The sequence below is a fragment of the Vombatus ursinus genome, unplaced genomic scaffold (assembly GCF_900497805.2).
Source record: "Vombatus ursinus unplaced genomic scaffold, bare-nosed wombat genome assembly UNPS02014775.1, whole genome shotgun sequence".
In the NCBI taxonomy this organism is placed as follows: Eukaryota; Metazoa; Chordata; class Mammalia; order Diprotodontia; family Vombatidae; genus Vombatus; species Vombatus ursinus.
The window spans coordinates 6,271,151-6,287,868 of NW_020954553.1; the positions used below are offsets into that span (position 1 = coordinate 6,271,151).

A 16,718-nucleotide genomic window follows, 5' to 3' on the forward strand; every position below is an offset into this window, starting at 1 on the left:
ATTCCTGCATTGGATGTATCCCAAAATGTGTCTTTCATTCTTCATTTTAAGTCCATCACCTCCCTGGCAGGGAAAGGGTGGCATGTTTCATCTTTAATTCTCAGACTCATGGCTTACTATTGTGTGGCTCAGTTTTTTCTCAAGTCTTTCAAAGTAGGGGTTTTTTTGGGGATAATGTTGTCATAACCTCACTCTGAGTCAGTATGTCCTAGAGGTCTTCCCAGTTTGCTCAGAAATTGTCCATTTCGTCATTTTTTTTTATGGTGCAATAGTAGCTTATTACATTTACATACCACATCTTTTTTAGCCATTTCCCAATAGGTGGGTACCCTCATAGTTTCCACTTTTTGGCTCCTACAAAAAAGAGCTATTATAAATATTTCTGTACATGTGGGTTTTTTCCTGCTTTCTTTGATCTCTTTGAGGCATAGGCCTCAGAGTGGTATCACTGGGTCGAAGTCACAAAGACTTTTGGGGTATGGCTCTAAATTACTTTCCAAAATGGCTAGACTTGTTGCAGCTTCACCAACGTTGTCCCAGTAGTGTACCCGGTTTCCCACAGCCCCTCCAACATTTATCGTTTTCCTCTTTTGTCATCTTTGCCAATCTGATTGGTGTGGGGTGGAACCTCGGAGTTGCATTAATTTTCATTCTCAGATGATTAGAGAACAAATGTGCTTATTTTTAATTCCAGAAAATTCCACTCTCTGTGGTCTGCATATAGAGGTTTATGTCATGGCAAGTCATCTTGTTATATATCTCAGCAAAGACTCTCAGACTGTCCAATGTGGAATAACCCAGGGGAGTGCAATGTCAGAACCAGCCCAGAGGCACAGAAATGTGCTCGCCTTGGCCCAACTGGTCAGGAACAAATGCTCCCAGCAGCCCCTGCCCTAGCTCAGACCATCCATACGAGGAATGTTCAAAGATGAGCCCTTTCCTTTCTGTTTTTCCATGACCATCTCCTTTCTTTTTGTAAGAGCTTTGGAAGGTGACACCCATGCAACTGCCTGTGAATTCACAAGGAATTCACAAGTCAGCATCACATTATTCCCATGTCCCAGTGGCCAGACCATTCATTTTAATCCGTTTTTAATAAAGTATGAGCCCATAGAGTTAGATAACATGGGAAACCTCTTGGATTGTATCATGATGAAACTGGATGTATTCAGATCTTAAAAGCTATAGTCAAGAGGGCATTTTAAGGTAAAAACATGCCAGGAATGACAGCCGTCTCATTCCCATTGCCCCTTAGTCTTACCACAGGTTTGACTAAGTATAATCTAGATAGGTAGAAACTTTTTTGATGTGCTCCCTTTTTCTGTTCCCAGTTTCTTGACTCTCTCTTCTGGTGACTGATTTCAGGAGAGGATTCGTTCCTGATTGTCCCTTTCCTGAGATCCCCCAGTTTGTCAACACCCCTTCCTTCTGCAATAAGGTAGCCAGAAGTGGATATGATACTCCAGGTTCTGTCCGGCTCGGGCAGAGGGCAGTGACATTATCACTTCCCTCCTTCTGGAGCCTGTGCTTCTGGGAAGGCAGCGCAAGACTGCATCACAAGAGACATGGCATCCAGAATCAAGGATGTGATGGCCCCATTGTCCTCTGCCCAGGTCAGATTACAGCTAGAGTCCTAAGGCATGTCCCATTTTATACGCCCAGACTGTCAGGTGAAGGAAATAGAGGGTGTTTAGCCAGGAGAGATGTGGCTGAAATAGATAAGTATTTAAAAGTCGGCCACATGAAAGAGGGATTGGAATTATTCTTCTCAAGCCCCTCCCGGGCAGAATTAGGAACAGTGTGTGTAAGTTACATTGTAGCCGATTTGGGATCGACACAGGAAAAACCTCCAAACAAGTAGAGTTGTCTCAGGGTAGCCTGGGCTGCCTGAGGAGGTAATGAACTCCCTGTCACTGGAAGTCTTCAAGTGGAAGGTGGATGACCACTTACTGGGAATGTCCTAGAGAGGATTCCTGTTCACAGGTGGACAAGATGAACTCATTCTTGGGTCCTTTTCAATTCCATATTCAATGTTTTCGTGGCTGAGTTCCTGATGTAAAACCCAGGCATCCTGCCCTAGAGTGTTTTTCTTTCTTTTCCTTTCCTTTTTTTCCTTTCTTTTTCCTTTTCTCCTTCCCTTCCTCTTATCTTCTCCTCCTCTTCTTTCTCCTCCGCCTCCTCTCCTGTCTCTCCTCCTCCCTCTTCTTTTTTTATAATTTATTTTTAGTTTTCGACATTCACTTCCATAAATTTTTGAGTTTTGAATTTTCTCCTCCACCCTCTCTTTCCCCTCTCCCCAAGATGGCATGCAATCGGTATGGGCTCTACTTATTCATTCATGTTAAGCATATTTTCACATCAGTCATGATGTAAAGAAGAATTAGAACTAATGGGCTCCTCCCCTCTTCTCCTCCTCTTTTCCTCCCTCTTCCCTTCCTACTCCTTGTCTCCCCCTCTTCTTGTTCTCCTCTTCCTCCTCTTTCTCCTCTCTTCTCCTCTTTCTCTTCCTCCTCCTCCTTGAGAGAATGTCCCCATCATGCCCTCGAGCAGCAGCCACACCCAGGCCCCACCCCACTGCTGATTGGCATGAGAGCTTTCACCTGCTCCCTTTCTGACTTGAACTGTTTTACTTCTCCTTAGTCTAACTTACAATATGGGGCTCGCCACACTGGTGCCAGACTTAGTGCAGACCACCCCCCCATCAGCTTTAGTCCTATTGAAGCTCGGAACTCCCAAACTCAAGTGATTGACCAGCCTCAGCCTCCTCTAGTAGCAGAGATTACAGGCATTTACCACCACTCCTGGCCCCTCGAGTTTCCAGATAGATCTGTAGGGACAGATATATTTCTTATCCTGTAATGGACTAGAATAGAAGTAGACTTCATATAAGTTGTCCAGATGTAGAGCAGTAGGGAAAAGACCCTGGACACTCAGAGCTTCCCCCCCCTTCTTGCTGTACCCATCTGATCCTGACTGTGAAGAAGCCTCTGAGAATCTGTGTGAGTGAGTATGAGTAGAGCAAGATTCCAGATCCCAGGGCCGATGATTTCTTCTTCATTCAAAGCAGTGCCTCTCATAACATGTTAGGAACAGGCACAGGTATCATCTATCAAGTCACGGATCTCAGCTGTTGAAAGGAACCTGATTCAACCCCCACCTGAGCAGTGACGGCCCCCTTCTACGCCACTCCTAATGAGTGGTTCTCATCCATCTTCAACTTCCAGAGACCTCACTCTCTCCTGATGTAGCCCATGACACTGTCACACAGCTCTATTGTCAGAAAGGCAAGGTTTTCCCCCTTATGAGAAACAGAAATCTGCTCTCTTGGTATCAAACAGAATAAGTCCAATCTTTTATCCACTCAACAGTGATTATGTCACTCTCTCAGCCATCTCTTCTCTGGGCTGTCTATCCCCAGCTGCTTTGCCCAATACTCAGCATGGCACGGTATCCCTCGTCTCCTCATCATCCTGGCTGCCTTCCTCTGGACAGCCTCCAGCTCGTCAGTGTCTTTTCTATAATGTATCGTCCAGAGCTGAATAGGGCACTTGAAATATTGCCTGACCAGGCCAGAAGAAGCAGGTCGAGCACTTCTCTCATTCTAAATGCAAGGGCCACCTAAAGCCATGTTGGCTTTTTCAGTTGCCATGCCCCACTAGGGACTCTTAGGAGCTTATCGTCCACCCAGACCTACTGATCTCTTTCCTGGGTGCTCCTCCCTAGATGGCATCTCTGCCATCTTAGTCTTCTGCAGTTGATTTTTTGAACTCATGTTCTATATTTAATAACTTTTTTTCAGGTTCAGCCCATCACTAGCTGTCAGGCTCTTTTTTAGGTCCCAGTTCTGCTATTCACTTTATTAGTCACTCCCAGCTTTTCCAGATCTGAGAAGCATTCCATCAATACGCTTTCATTTAAGTCATTCACAAAGACATTAAACTAAACAAGGCTAGGAATAGGACCCTAGAGCACTGCTCTGTTTTGCTCCTTCAAGGCTGGCAGAGATCCATTAACCTCCGCTCCATGGTTTCGGTTATGTAACTAGTTACAAATCCATTGTATGCTATTCTCATCTATCCCACATCTCCCCATCTTCTCCACAACATCATAATAGGAATGATAATAATGTTGATGATGATAATAATAAGTGACATGCCTTGCTAAAATCCAGGTACATCATTCTTCTGATATACCATTCTTAAAACTCAGTTAAAAAGAGAAATAGGGTGAACCTGGCATCTTAAAACTCAGTTAAAAAGAGAAATAAGGTGAATCTGGCATGCCCATCTCTTGATGAACCCATAGTGATCCTCATATCCCTTTCTAAGTGTTTATAAACCAAACATCCAATCCAGTCCAACCAGCATTTATCAAATTCTTGTTGTGTACAAAGTGTAGTGCTATGTTTTAGGGTTACAAAGACAAAATTTTAAAAAGCAGTGCCTGCCCTCAAGGGGCTTATATTCTTCTGGAATGTAAACCAGCTCTTTTAATATACTTACAAATAGTCACCAACAGTTTGCTACACTAATAATTCATCAGTGTATCAGATGAGGAAGTGAGTTTTGTGAAGACCACATGCCTTGACTTTGTCCTGACTACAGAGGCTGATCTTTGCCTGATTATAATTGTGTTCTTTAGCACTAGCTTTCCAAAAGTCTACCCAATGGAACTTTCCTAATAAATGGTGGGTGAAATCCAGGCTCTTGTGGTACTCCTCACCTTTATCTTGATCTTAGCCCTATGAAAGCTCATGTTAGCCAGCTCTACTAGAGAAAAGACCAAATGGAAATCAAGATTCAATCTAGCTAATCTCATCTCACATACTCTGTGGATGCTGAATTATACCCACCTAGACCATAAGCTGGTTGGCATCACATTTGCACATCATTCAAGATACTTGGGCAGGGATTCTTAGCCTGGCCTATGGGTCTATGAACTTTTTTTTTTAGAATATTTTATTAACTGTTTCATTGTAACTGATTTCCTTTGTAATACTATGGGTTTTATTTGATATATTTAAAAACTCAATTCTGAAAAGGGCTTGTCTTCACTAAACTGCCATAAAGGATCCATGACACAAAAAACTTAAGACACCTACTCTAGGGATATAATAGAACAAGGGTTTTGGCGTCTAAAGATCTGTCTGCAGTTAAGTCCCAGATGTACCACTTCCCATCCATCTGACTGAGAGCAAGTCATTTTACCTCTCCGAGCATCCGTTTCTTCATCTGTCAAATGAATGGCACTTTTATTAACTGCCTTGTAGAGCTGTTGTATGAAAAGTTCTTTATGAGCCAGACTGTTACTAATATTGGTAATAAATATAATAATATTTGGTAATTAAGATTGATGATAATAATAACTATATTAAGTCCTCTTACCCTTCAGTTCTCGAAGGTTAAACCAGTGAAGCATAACCTTTGACAGGTCCTTCTGACCTAGAGCAGCTTTCAGCATGGTGGCCAACAGATTATACACTTTCTGCTCGAGGGGCTGCTTAAATCTGAAGAAATTCATCACTAACCCATCAAATCCAATAAGCATTGTCTTGCACATGTGACTATATGCAAGACACTACACTAGGAATGGGAATACAAAGACAAGTGAAAAATAGCCCCTGCCCTCAGCGAGCTTACATTCTACTGGAGGATTAATCATCAGATGACCAATTTTCTTTGGCACCTTTCCCCCCGAAGACCATATGGAAAGCATGAATCTGCATCAGTGCAGGGAAAACCCACACTGTTGAAACCATAGACCTGGATTCATGCAGAAAATAGCTCCTTGAGGGCAGGGCCTCTGTCACTTTCATATCCTTCCCACTTAGAACAGTGCTCAGCACATAGTGAGCACTTACTAGGTGCTTTTTCATTCATTCATCGAATCGTGAGGTTCATATTATTTTTATTACCTACTTTGTGACATCAAGTATCTGTGACTTCATTGATGTGGACTCTCCCTCCACTTGCTGCAGATTTGAGACAGTCTCTGAGTGATGCTATAGCTGAAAAATTCTCCACTCTTTACTTCTGGTGATGAACACTGCTACCCTTAGCTAAGCTGGTCCTTGGGTAACAGACACACGTTCCATCTTGAGGTCCTTATTTGAGCTTTTCCATCTTGTCAGGATAGCCTAGGTCATCTCCCAGCCAATCAGTCCACAAGCATTAATTAAGCACCTACTATGTGCCAGGCACTGTGCTAAGTGCTAGATAGCGAGCATTTATATGCCGCTTTAAGGGTTTGTTTGCCAAGTGCTTTACGATATCTCATCTTATCCTCACAACAACTCTGAGAGTTAGGTGCCTGTCTCACTTTTGTGTCCTTAGCGCTTGGAACAGTGCTATTTTCGTTATCCCCATTTTAAAGATGAGGCAGACCAAGTCTGTCATTTCCCCAGAATGTCAACTATTAAGTGTGTGAGGCCAGATTTTAACTCAGCTCTTTCTGACTCCATTTGTACAACACTTCCTAGTTATCAAGGAATTGTATATCCTTTACCACATTTGATCCTCACAACAACCATGTGAGGTTTGAATAGGATGAGTGTTATTATCCCCATTTGACTGATGAGGCAGATAGAGGTTGAGTGACTTGCCTAGGGTCCCATGGCTAGTAGGTAACTGAGGCGGCATTTGAACTCATGTCTTCCTGACTCCAGGCCCAGTGCTCTATTCAGTGTTACACCCAGTGTTTACTCCTTTCCCCACACTGAGACCAGTCTACATCTGGGGCAACTGGGTTCTTGCCCCAGTCCCACCTGAGCTTCTCACAGCTTCCATGGAGTAGAGATATCAAAACTTCCTCCCTTAATGTTCTGCCCAATTCTGAGTGCTCTTTCAAAGCTACTAGTCTGGTTTGTTGTTGTGGTTCAGTCTTTTTAGTCGTGTCTCACTTTCCTTGACCCTGTTTGGGGTTTTCTTGGCAAAGATACCGGAGTGGTTTGCCATTTCCTTCTCCAGTACATTTTACAGATGAGGAAACTGAGGCAAACAAGGTGAAGTGACTTGCCCAGCGTCACACAGCCCAGTAAGTGTCTGAGGCCAGATTTGAACTCTAGAAGAGTCTTCCCGACTCCAGGTCTGACGGTATGCACTATGGCACCACCTAGCTGTCCATTGCTGGTTACTCTGGTTACAGGTATTATAATAGCTTCACATCTCTCCCCCCGTACCCCAATTCTCTCTAGTTGTTTGTAATGGTGGGCTTTTGACAAGCCTTTGAGTCAGTTCTCCCCCCTGTCACTGACTTATCAGAGGCTCTTCAAACCTGCTCCAATAGATGAAAACCAGAGGGCCCCCGCACTAGAATCCTGCTGGCTGCCCTGATGAAGTATTAGATGAAGATGTCAGTGGATTTATGATAGGTGGCCCAATGGATGGTATTCTGAACTTGGCATCAAGAAGAACCGAGCTAAATCCCACCTCAGACAGGGCTCGTCCTCCTAGGATTAAATACAACTTTCACGGGAGGAGTGGGCTCAGAGAGTGCTTGTGACCATGTTCCCGAGGCATCTCACAGCCCCAGAACTACAGGGCTTCCATGTCCTTCCTCTCCTTGTGGAAGCCTCACAAACCTCCCCCGCTTGCTTAGCATCTCCCCTAAGCTTCTGGGGTCCACTCTTCAGCGCAGCTCAGACATTTAACCGGGAGAAGAGAAGACTTGGGAGAGAGGCATGACAGCCATCTGAGAGTATTGGACGGGCAGTCGTGTAGAAGAGCTCTTAGCATTTTTCTGCTTGGCCCTAGCTGTGTGACCTTGGAAAAGTCAACTTAACCTCACTCAACCTCAGTTTCCTCATCTGTAAAATGGGGACAATAATAGCATCTACCTCCCAGGGTTGTTGTGAGGATCAAAGGAGACATTATATTAAAGCACTTTGTAAACATTTAAGTGCTGTGATAGCCATGATGATAATGATGATGATGATGAAGGATTCTCAGCATGTTTTCTAACACCACCAACAGGACATAACCTGTACCAAGAGCTAATCTGGGATTGACTTTCTAATTCTCACTAGGGCACTTGTCTTTCTCAGAGTTGCCAAGTGTAACTGGTCTACGGTCCTTGGCTTCCTTTGCATTCCATGATTTTTGCATCTCTGATTGAATAAGCGAGTGGTGTCTGCTCCTGGAAACGTAACCCTTTTTCATTATTTCTCTGGCGGAACAGGCTCATCTCCCTTCGATGGTCTCCAGTGAGGGTCGGAAAGACCCAGCTCGAGCCAAGAAGGAAGAAGAGAAGAGAGGAAAGTCTGAGGAGGATACCCCTGCCTCCAAAAGAGGGGAGCCAGCCAGGATCAAAATCTTCGAAGGAGGGTAAGAATCGAATTCTGTCCTGAGGCTCTTCCTGTTGAAGGAAAATAGTGCTCTGTCTTTGTTGTTGTTGGGGGGTGGGGAGGAGGAGCTCAGGCCTGATTCTGGCTAAGAAGTTTCCTTGTGGAACTGGTATTCAGAGATGCCTTTCCAAATGACAACAGCACTTGGCTGCTGCTGCTGCCTCCATATGCTTCCTGGACTTCATGTGTTGGCTTTCAACAGATCTCAGGAGAGCTTCCTGTCAGGTTGAGTAAGGAGAAGAGCTAGTAGGGTGCCCATGGCCATGGCCATGGGGTCTTTGCAGGGAAGACGAACTGCCTTGTTTTTGCCCAGTACTGCTCCCGGGTTTCACCATCCCATGTGAATTTGGGGGAAGGAGGGTGCCAGCCTTCTGGATGGTTTGAGGTGAAAGGGGTAGGCTGGCTCTGAATGGTCATTTCTGTGAAAGTGGCTCCTCTAGCCAGTCAAAGAGTAATAACCCTCTGGCTTCCCCAATGACAACTTTTGAATACCTTGAAAAGAGATTTCCAATACCCCAATTCTGTTTGGGGGACACTGTCCACTGTCCCATGGGATTGTCTAATATTTGTGACTTTGTAAATGTGACAATCCAAATGTCTCAAAATGCATTTATCTGGGAAACCCATCTCCTTCATTTCTCTTCCAAAGCTTGGGAGGGCATGTCTCCCCAGAAGGGATTTGATAACGTGTTTTCTTAGCCAAGTCCCATGTACATGGTTGTAAGTATGTGTTTACCACTTAAGGCAGAGATTTCCAACCTAGGGTATCATTACAAAGAGTATTTGGTAAATAACTCTATTATCCTTTTGAAATTAATTGTTTGTTTTATTTCTTATGTGCCTAGGCATGGGTAGTCTAATATAGACTCTATATTACCTATAATATTGAATAGGGAATATAGGAAGGTTTGTTGAAAGCCAGAGGGTACAGGGACCTCTGATTCTGGGTGTCCTTGAGCTGGCCCCTGTTGGGACACATAGTACCTGGTACCATTACTGCCATCTCTTACTCATCCCAGTGTGCATAAGCTAGCCCAGGTGGAGATCAAAGGACTGACCCTGCAGTGACAGATTCATCTCAGTGAACTCTAATTTGTTTGCTTTATTAGTATTTACCAAGTGCAAATTCTAGGCCCCAGGAGGGAGGGGTACAGCTCATAATGAAGCACTGTGCACTTGTTGTAATCATTATGATAGAACAAAGAGGGGTGAGGGGGTGAGGTTCAGGAGCCAAAGTTCACTCATGTCGTTGTCAGAAGGTCACAAACCTCTCTTTCTGAGAACACTCCTGTCTTATTTAGGCCCAATACCCTTGTTCTCCATTGCTGCTGGGCAGAGCACCCTTGGGTGTCTTGGCAGAATGATATCATTTTAGCATTTTCAAAGGATACAGCATGACTCTTTACCACACCATGGCTGTGTCATAGCCATCCCCTTTTCTCCATGTTTGTTTGAAGAGCTGCACGGGAGGTGCTCAGAATTGCTCTGAGTGACTCTGAGGTCCCTCCCCTGGACTCTTGAGATCATCGAGGCTGGAGAACTTCCCGAGTGGCAGTTAGGGTGGGATGAGGTCCCAGCAGGCCTGTATTCCAAAGGATGTGTTGTAGCAGCTTCCCGATCGTCACATCTCAGCACCTTTAAATTGACACAAGGCAATAGAGCTGTCTGTTGGTATTTGCGGGTCTACCAAGGGAGATCCTGGCCTGAAGTTCTATACCCTTGTGGCCATGAATAGAGATGTCTTTGTTTCTGCCTAGACAGCTCACCCCTCCAGCAGTTACTGTCTTTTTTCTGCCATCTTTTCACCAGACACAGAGCCTGAGGCAGGAGAGAACCCCTGACCTCCTTCTCCAAACACCTTCCACAAATCCTGTGATCCTGAGCTTCTGTAATTCTCTCTGACTTCCCTTTCTCTCTAGTCTTTGTTAGTTCCTCCACTCCTGCCATAGATTACCTCTAAGATCCCCTGCTTTTTTTCTAGCCACTCTCCCAGAATCCAGTTCCCCTGGTTTCCCCTCTGCTCCTACAGTTTCTGCTGTCACCTTCAATGGACCTCTTTCCCAGTCTCCATCTTCAACTCTGATTACTCCCTTGCTTTCTGGTTCCACCTCCCCAGATGGCTGCAGGGCATCTCAGTGCAGATGTCCTGCCATCCCTGGAAACTTAACCCACCAGGCCTGAGTTTGTCGTCTAGAAGAAGCAACATAGATCAATGGAAAGTGTGTTCAGCCTGGAGTCGAGTAACCTGGGTTCTAATCTCAGTTCTGCCATTTTCTGACTGTGTGGCTTGGATCAAGTCATTTGATCTCTTTAGCCTCAGTTTCCTCTTTATAAAGTAAAGCTAATGATATTTGTCCCTCAGCGGAATACTATGAAGAAAGTGCTTTGTCAGCCTTAGAATATGATAGAAATGTAAGATGTTACTATTTTCACCTCCCAACTAGCAAATACCCCTTCCAAATGTCCTCTGGGGTCCCTTCCAGCTGGAGAGCTATGAAGTTGTGATCCTGAAACCTTGTGGTCCTGATTCCATGTTATCATCAGTAGCCCTAACCTTTTCGCCTCGATCTAGACTTTCAGCCTTAGAATCTCTTCTGATTTCTTTCCCTGTTATCTCTTTACTCCTCTTTGTAGTTAATCCCTGGGTTCTGCCAAGTCTTTCTCAGATTCTATCCTCCTTTTCTGTATGCACACTCACTCCCTAGGCCATTCACTTCTTCCTTATTTCCCAGGGTCTTCTCTCACCAGCCCATTCTAGACACTGTTGGGCTTATTCTCCTCAAGCAGTTTTCTGCATCTCATTTCTCTGCAGTCACAAATTTGCCATGGGTGGGATTTTCTGTTCCTCAGAAGAAAAATAAAAAAAAAAAACAACTAAAGTCCCCAGCCTTATTTTCAACCCTAAATTCTAATTGGGTGACCTTCAACCTTATTTCTAGTAGGACATGCCCAGTCAAGCTGCATCCACTTGCATCTACAGTACTGAAGCTACTCTCTGCTAATCGGTCACCCTCCCTTCTAAACCTGGCACGGAGCAGTGCCCCTTGTCTAGGACTGACCCACTTGAAATGATTCACTTCACTTTGGCCTCCTTTCACACTTTCTTTACCTAGATCATATGATTAATTTATACTTCTTGGCATAATGCTTTTTGCAAAGGGGTTCTTTGGTCTGGGAGAGCAAGTCTCTCAGTCAGCCAATGAGCATTTATTAACACTGTGTGCCAGGCACTGTGCTAAGTACTGGGCATATAAATATAACCAGAAAGAAAAATAGTCTCTTCCCTCTGGGAGCTTACATTCTAATGGGGGAACATAATACATAAAAGGGGAGCTGAAAAGTGTTGGGGGTGAGGGAAGAGGATATTAAGTACCTACATGGGGTCATGGTAGCTAAGTCCAGAGAAGGAGGGGTGGCAGGCCTGGGGCCCTTCCCAAAATGGAGCTTCCAGAAGAACTCACCAATGGGAGAAGGAGCCCAGATAAGAAGAACAAGTCTGCTTATATGTTCTGTTGGCCATTATATATTACTGTCTCTCCTTGAGGGAAAGGATGGTCCAAGTCTCCTGTTTTTTTGTGTCTTCCCATAGAGTCTGTGACAGGCTAAATACTAGGCACTTTGAGGCAGCTAGTCAATGCAATGGATAGAGTGCTGGCCCTGGAGTCAGGAAGACCTGAGTTCAAATCCAGCCTCAGAAGCTTACTAGCTGTGTAACCTTGGACAAGTCACTTAACCTCTCTACCTTAGTTTCCTCAATTGTAAAATGGGGATGATAACAGCACCTACCTCCCAGAGTTGTTGTAGGGATCAAATAGGAAAACATTTATAAAGTACTTGGCATAGTGCCTGGCATAAAGGAGACACTGTATAACTGCTAGCTATTCTTATTATTACTTGGTAAATGTTGTTGCCCAATGTCTAGTTGGTTGAGAGAAATAGTCCATGTTGGTTCTAGAAGGTAGTGGCTTATTGTAGCCAGTGATTGTTATAAGCTTTTGAAACCCTTCTTGTAAGGGATGGGAGAAGACATCCTGTGATAGATACAAAATGCTATTCAACAAACCAAGTCATGACCCATTGGCCCACCTCCCATGCGCCACTCCCACACTCTATATGTCAGCACAGGGCTCATGAGTCAATGTCTGTGATAATGTAGCTCCCAAACCCCTAACATAATCTCAGCCTACACTGACACAGAGCTTCCTGAAATAAAGAAATGATAGCATCACTTCCCTCTGTCCTGCTCACACCTCACCTAGAGTATTGTGCACAGTTGTGGGCACCATTAGGAAGGACACTGTTAATCTGGAAAGTATTCAGAGGACAGAACCAAAAAGACCAATGACCTTGAGTCCCTTGAGTATGAGAATTGGTTGAGGAACTAGGGAGTTTTAGCCTAAAGAAGAGTAAACTCAAAAGAAATCTGATAGCTGGGTAGCTGTCTTAAAGCCCTTGAAGGGCTGTCAGATGGAAAAGGGATTCTGTTTGTGCTGTTTGGCCCCAGGCAGAGAGGTAGATCCAGGGCAGTGGAGGTTACAAATAGGCCAATTTAGACTTGATATTAGGAAAAACTTCCTAACAGTGAGAACTGGGTCTAAGTGGAAGGGCTACCTTGGGAGCTGGGGAATTTCCTGTCATTGGAGATCTTCTAACAGAAGCCAGATAACCTTTTGCCAGTCATGTTATGGAAGGGATCCTTGTTTAGGTACAGACTGAACTAGATGCTTCCAACTCTAAAAATTCTGTAATTCTCTGCTATCGAATCTGTAAAGGAGCAACGTGACCTTGACTAAATACTGCTCTTGATTCAGTCAATCCCTCATTCCACAGCATCTCAGAAAAGGGAACAAGCTTGGTGTTATCTAAGTATTTAGAAGACTATTGTGCAAACGAGCAATTAGGCTTGTTCTCCTTGGCCCCAAAGGATGAGAGGCAAGATGTAGGAGTCATGAGAAGCCAGATTAAGGTCTGATAAAAGGAAAAACTTTCTTATAATCCAAGATGCCAGGATATGGAATGGGATGCCTTAGGAGGCAGGGGAGTTCCCTCTCACTCTTGTTGGGTATGCTGTAAAGGGGATTTTTGCTCATATAGAGGTTGGCCTAGGGCGCCACTTTGGTCCCTTCCAACATTGTGATTCTGTAATTTTGGGTGGGCCCTGCAGAATATGGTGTGATAAGGCAGGCTGGTGACATCTCAACTTGTGGTGAGGCAAGAGGAGAAAGAGAGGAGTATCCTGTCCCATATCTCTAGTCTAGCAGCTAGGCAATATGACTTTTCTAAGACTAGATTGGAAGTCAGGGCTGGCTCTGCTACTTTCTAGATTGTCTGCCAGAAATGATAGGGCAAGTCATTTCCCGTCTTGAGAACTCAGATTTCTCATCTGTCAAATGGGGGAGGGGGAGGCTAGACAATCTCTAAGATTCCTTCTAGCTTGAAATAATGGGATCCTATGAAAGATAGGGAAGTGTGAGAGGAGAGATGGATGGGAAGAAGTTTTGTTCCTTCTTCCTTTTTTCTTTCCAGTTAAAAAACAGAGACTGCCATGTAGAAATCCTTCTCCAACTTGTAACTTCAGCTTACTCCCTCCTTTCCCCATACTGAGACCAGTCTAGATCTGTGGCAACTGGGTTCTCGGCCAAGTCCCATGTTCGAGCTTATTCAGTTTTCATAGAGACATACAAATTCCCTCCCTCATTATCTTCCCAATTCTAAGGCCTCTTCCATGGTCACCAGTTATTTTGGTTTTGTAATAGTGCCCTTCCCCCCTTCCTACCTATTCCCTCTAGATGTTTGTAAAGGTGGGGTCTCAGATAAGTATGTCTCAGACAAGAGTCTGTGAGTCAACTCTTATCCTTGGTCACTGACTTACCTGTGGCTCTACTAACTCAGGACCAGCCCCTGGGGACCTTCAACCTGCTACAACAGATGCAGACCAGAGGGCCCCTACACCAAGATCCTGCTCTCCCGAGAATACAAAGACCATGATGGCTCTGTCCTGGAACAAGGCATACTTAACTCCCATCACATACGAAGAAGGGACAGGAAACCCACGGCAGCAGGGGTGGTGCCCCACAGGTGACAAGACTCTGCTAAGTTTGCTTTCCCTATAGTGTGGGATTGTAGTACCACGGAGAACCTCTAGAGCCACAAGAGTGATAACCAGCAAAGGGTGAGACCCATCTGCTGGCTTCTGTGGTCAGGCATTGACCTGCTGGACTCTGCTGATAAGGTGGAGTGCTTATCCACGAGCAGCTGTGTGTGGTAGTCTTGCCACAGCCAAGGGCTTAACAGTGCCCTAAGCGTGTGCCCAGTGGCCCTGCCATGTCAACATCTGACGCTTTGAGAACGGCGGCCTTGGAAAGAGGCAGATGTCAGTACTAAAGTGAATAATCATACCGACAATGTATTTGACAGTGCCTAATGGCTGTGTTCAAAGCAAGAGGACATGGAATTTCAGAACTGAAGAGTTTACTTGGTACTTGGTAAAGGTTATTCCTTAGCAAAGATACTCTCCAAAATAAAAACACTGGATTTCAAACATTCTATTTAAGCTGATTTTTTTTTATAATTCCATAATATCTTTGTTTCTTCTAACTAACTTAGAAGGCTTTCCAGGGTTAGCCTTAAACTCATGCAGACCTGTATCAGGTGACATTGTGTCAGGGTCCCATGGCCTCTGACTGGCCCAAAGAAGAAGGTCTTAGAAGGTGCTGTAGAGAACGTAACCATTGCTGAAGCTGTGATCCAGTTGGCATTACCCTATCCATAGTGCATTCTTTCCCTAAGACCTCAGGCATCTTATACTACAGTCCAATGCCTAATACTTTTCCCAGGGAGACACACAACAGAGGTCAATTCAAGGAAAGCCCCATGCAGATAACCAGGCTCCCCAGGGATGCATTGCTCTGCCATAATAGGAATCACCCAAGTCTCTTGCTTTCCCTTCTGTGGACCCTCTTGACTTTATATCCAAAATAGAAGAGGCACTTTAGGAAGATCAACTCAGAGGCCTGGACTATCTTTGCTTTTATAAACTTCCTAGAGGTAGCCTCTCAGTGGAAGAGGCTGGTGCCTTCATTATGGCTATTAGCATCTGACTTCCTGCTCTCACACCCCAACTGCCCTCTTTTCCTGATTATAGCAACATTCAGTGGATGGATCAATACAAAAGTTTATACAGGATAAGAAAGTGTCATTGATTCCCAAGCTGTGACAGTAGCAGTAAGTAGTAGTTCATTGGTATAGACTTCTGGAGACAGTAAAGACAGTCACCAAGCAAAATATTTCTATTAAGATAAATTTAGAGAAATGTGTTATGTGAATCAATTTCCCTAGGCAGGCCTACGTCAGGATCCTGGGTGCTTTGGTTAGTTGTAAATTTCAAGGAACCTTCACATCTCTTCAAAAAATCTCCTGACCACTGAAATACCTGGATGGTCACCAGCTGGAAATCCCTTTTGTAAGGGGTACTAGGAGATCTAGACTAGGCGGGCAAGATGGTGGCCAAACAGAAGTTCTTCTTTCAGAGGCACCTAGGAAGTGTAGTCCAAAAACACAGAAGGCAGGATGGTGGCCAGCTCAAGTCCCTTCAGAAGAGGCTCTTGTGAGGGGAGGTCCAGAGAAGGAAGATACAGTGTCTACTGGGAAAACAAATGGAACTGTAGTACTCAGGAACAACATCATTAAGTGAGGCTAAAATACTAGGGAAGCCCAAACACTGGGGGGAACAGTGAGTGGAGTACAGAGAATCAGTTCCAAGTAACTCAACTTGGAGCAGAACACCACTGGGTTTGAAATGGATAGACTAAGTTGCTCCTCTGATTGGCCAGTCTTGGTTTTCTGGATCTGTCAGCTCTATCCCTTCTGTAAGATTGTGGTTACACAGCTGCATACATTCCTGCTCAGTCCTCCTTCCTAGTGTCCATTAAATCTGGAGTGTTGAAGAATGTTGCCTCTATAGCCCCTACTCCTGTATTGGAAAGTAGAGTTAGAAGAGCATTGGAAAAAGGATGAGAAAAGAAGGGGGTAGAATTGTTGTAGTAGAACTCTGTGGTGGGGAGAAGTGTCGTCCTGACTTACCCTGGAAGTAGGAGGTAAGATTCATACATACCATCTCCCTTGAGGCAGCCAGGAGGAGCAGTGGTTAGAGAGCTTGACTTGGAGTGAGGAAGACTCAAGTTCAAATCCAGCCTCAGACTCTTCCTTAGCTTAGTGTGTCCTGGGTAAGACAGTTAACTTCTGTCTGACTCAGTTTCCTATCTATAAAATAGGAATAAATAGCCTACCTCCCAGTGTTGTTGTATGGGTAAAATGAGATAATAAGTGTTTATAAGGCACTTTGCAAATCTTAAAGTGCTATATAAACATCAGCTGT

At 44.5% G+C, this 16,718-nt stretch overlaps 1 protein-coding gene across 6 annotated transcripts in view; it reads left to right on the top strand.

The window, feature by feature from the left end:
- Positions 1–14,889, top strand: part of HIVEP3 (human immunodeficiency virus type I enhancer binding protein 3) — a 530,360-nt gene extending 515,471 nt beyond the window's left edge. For all 6 annotated transcript variants that reach the window (XM_027864564.1, XM_027864568.1, XM_027864565.1 and 3 more), the window contains 2 exons: positions 8,176–8,321; positions 14,234–14,889. In XM_027864564.1, coding sequence (XP_027720365.1) covers positions 8,176–8,321; positions 14,234–14,423 — 336 coding nt within the window. In that variant the 3' untranslated portion in view covers positions 14,424–14,889. The remainder of the gene's footprint in view (positions 1–8,175; positions 8,322–14,233) is intronic.
- Positions 14,890–16,718: the final 1,829 nt, after the last annotated feature.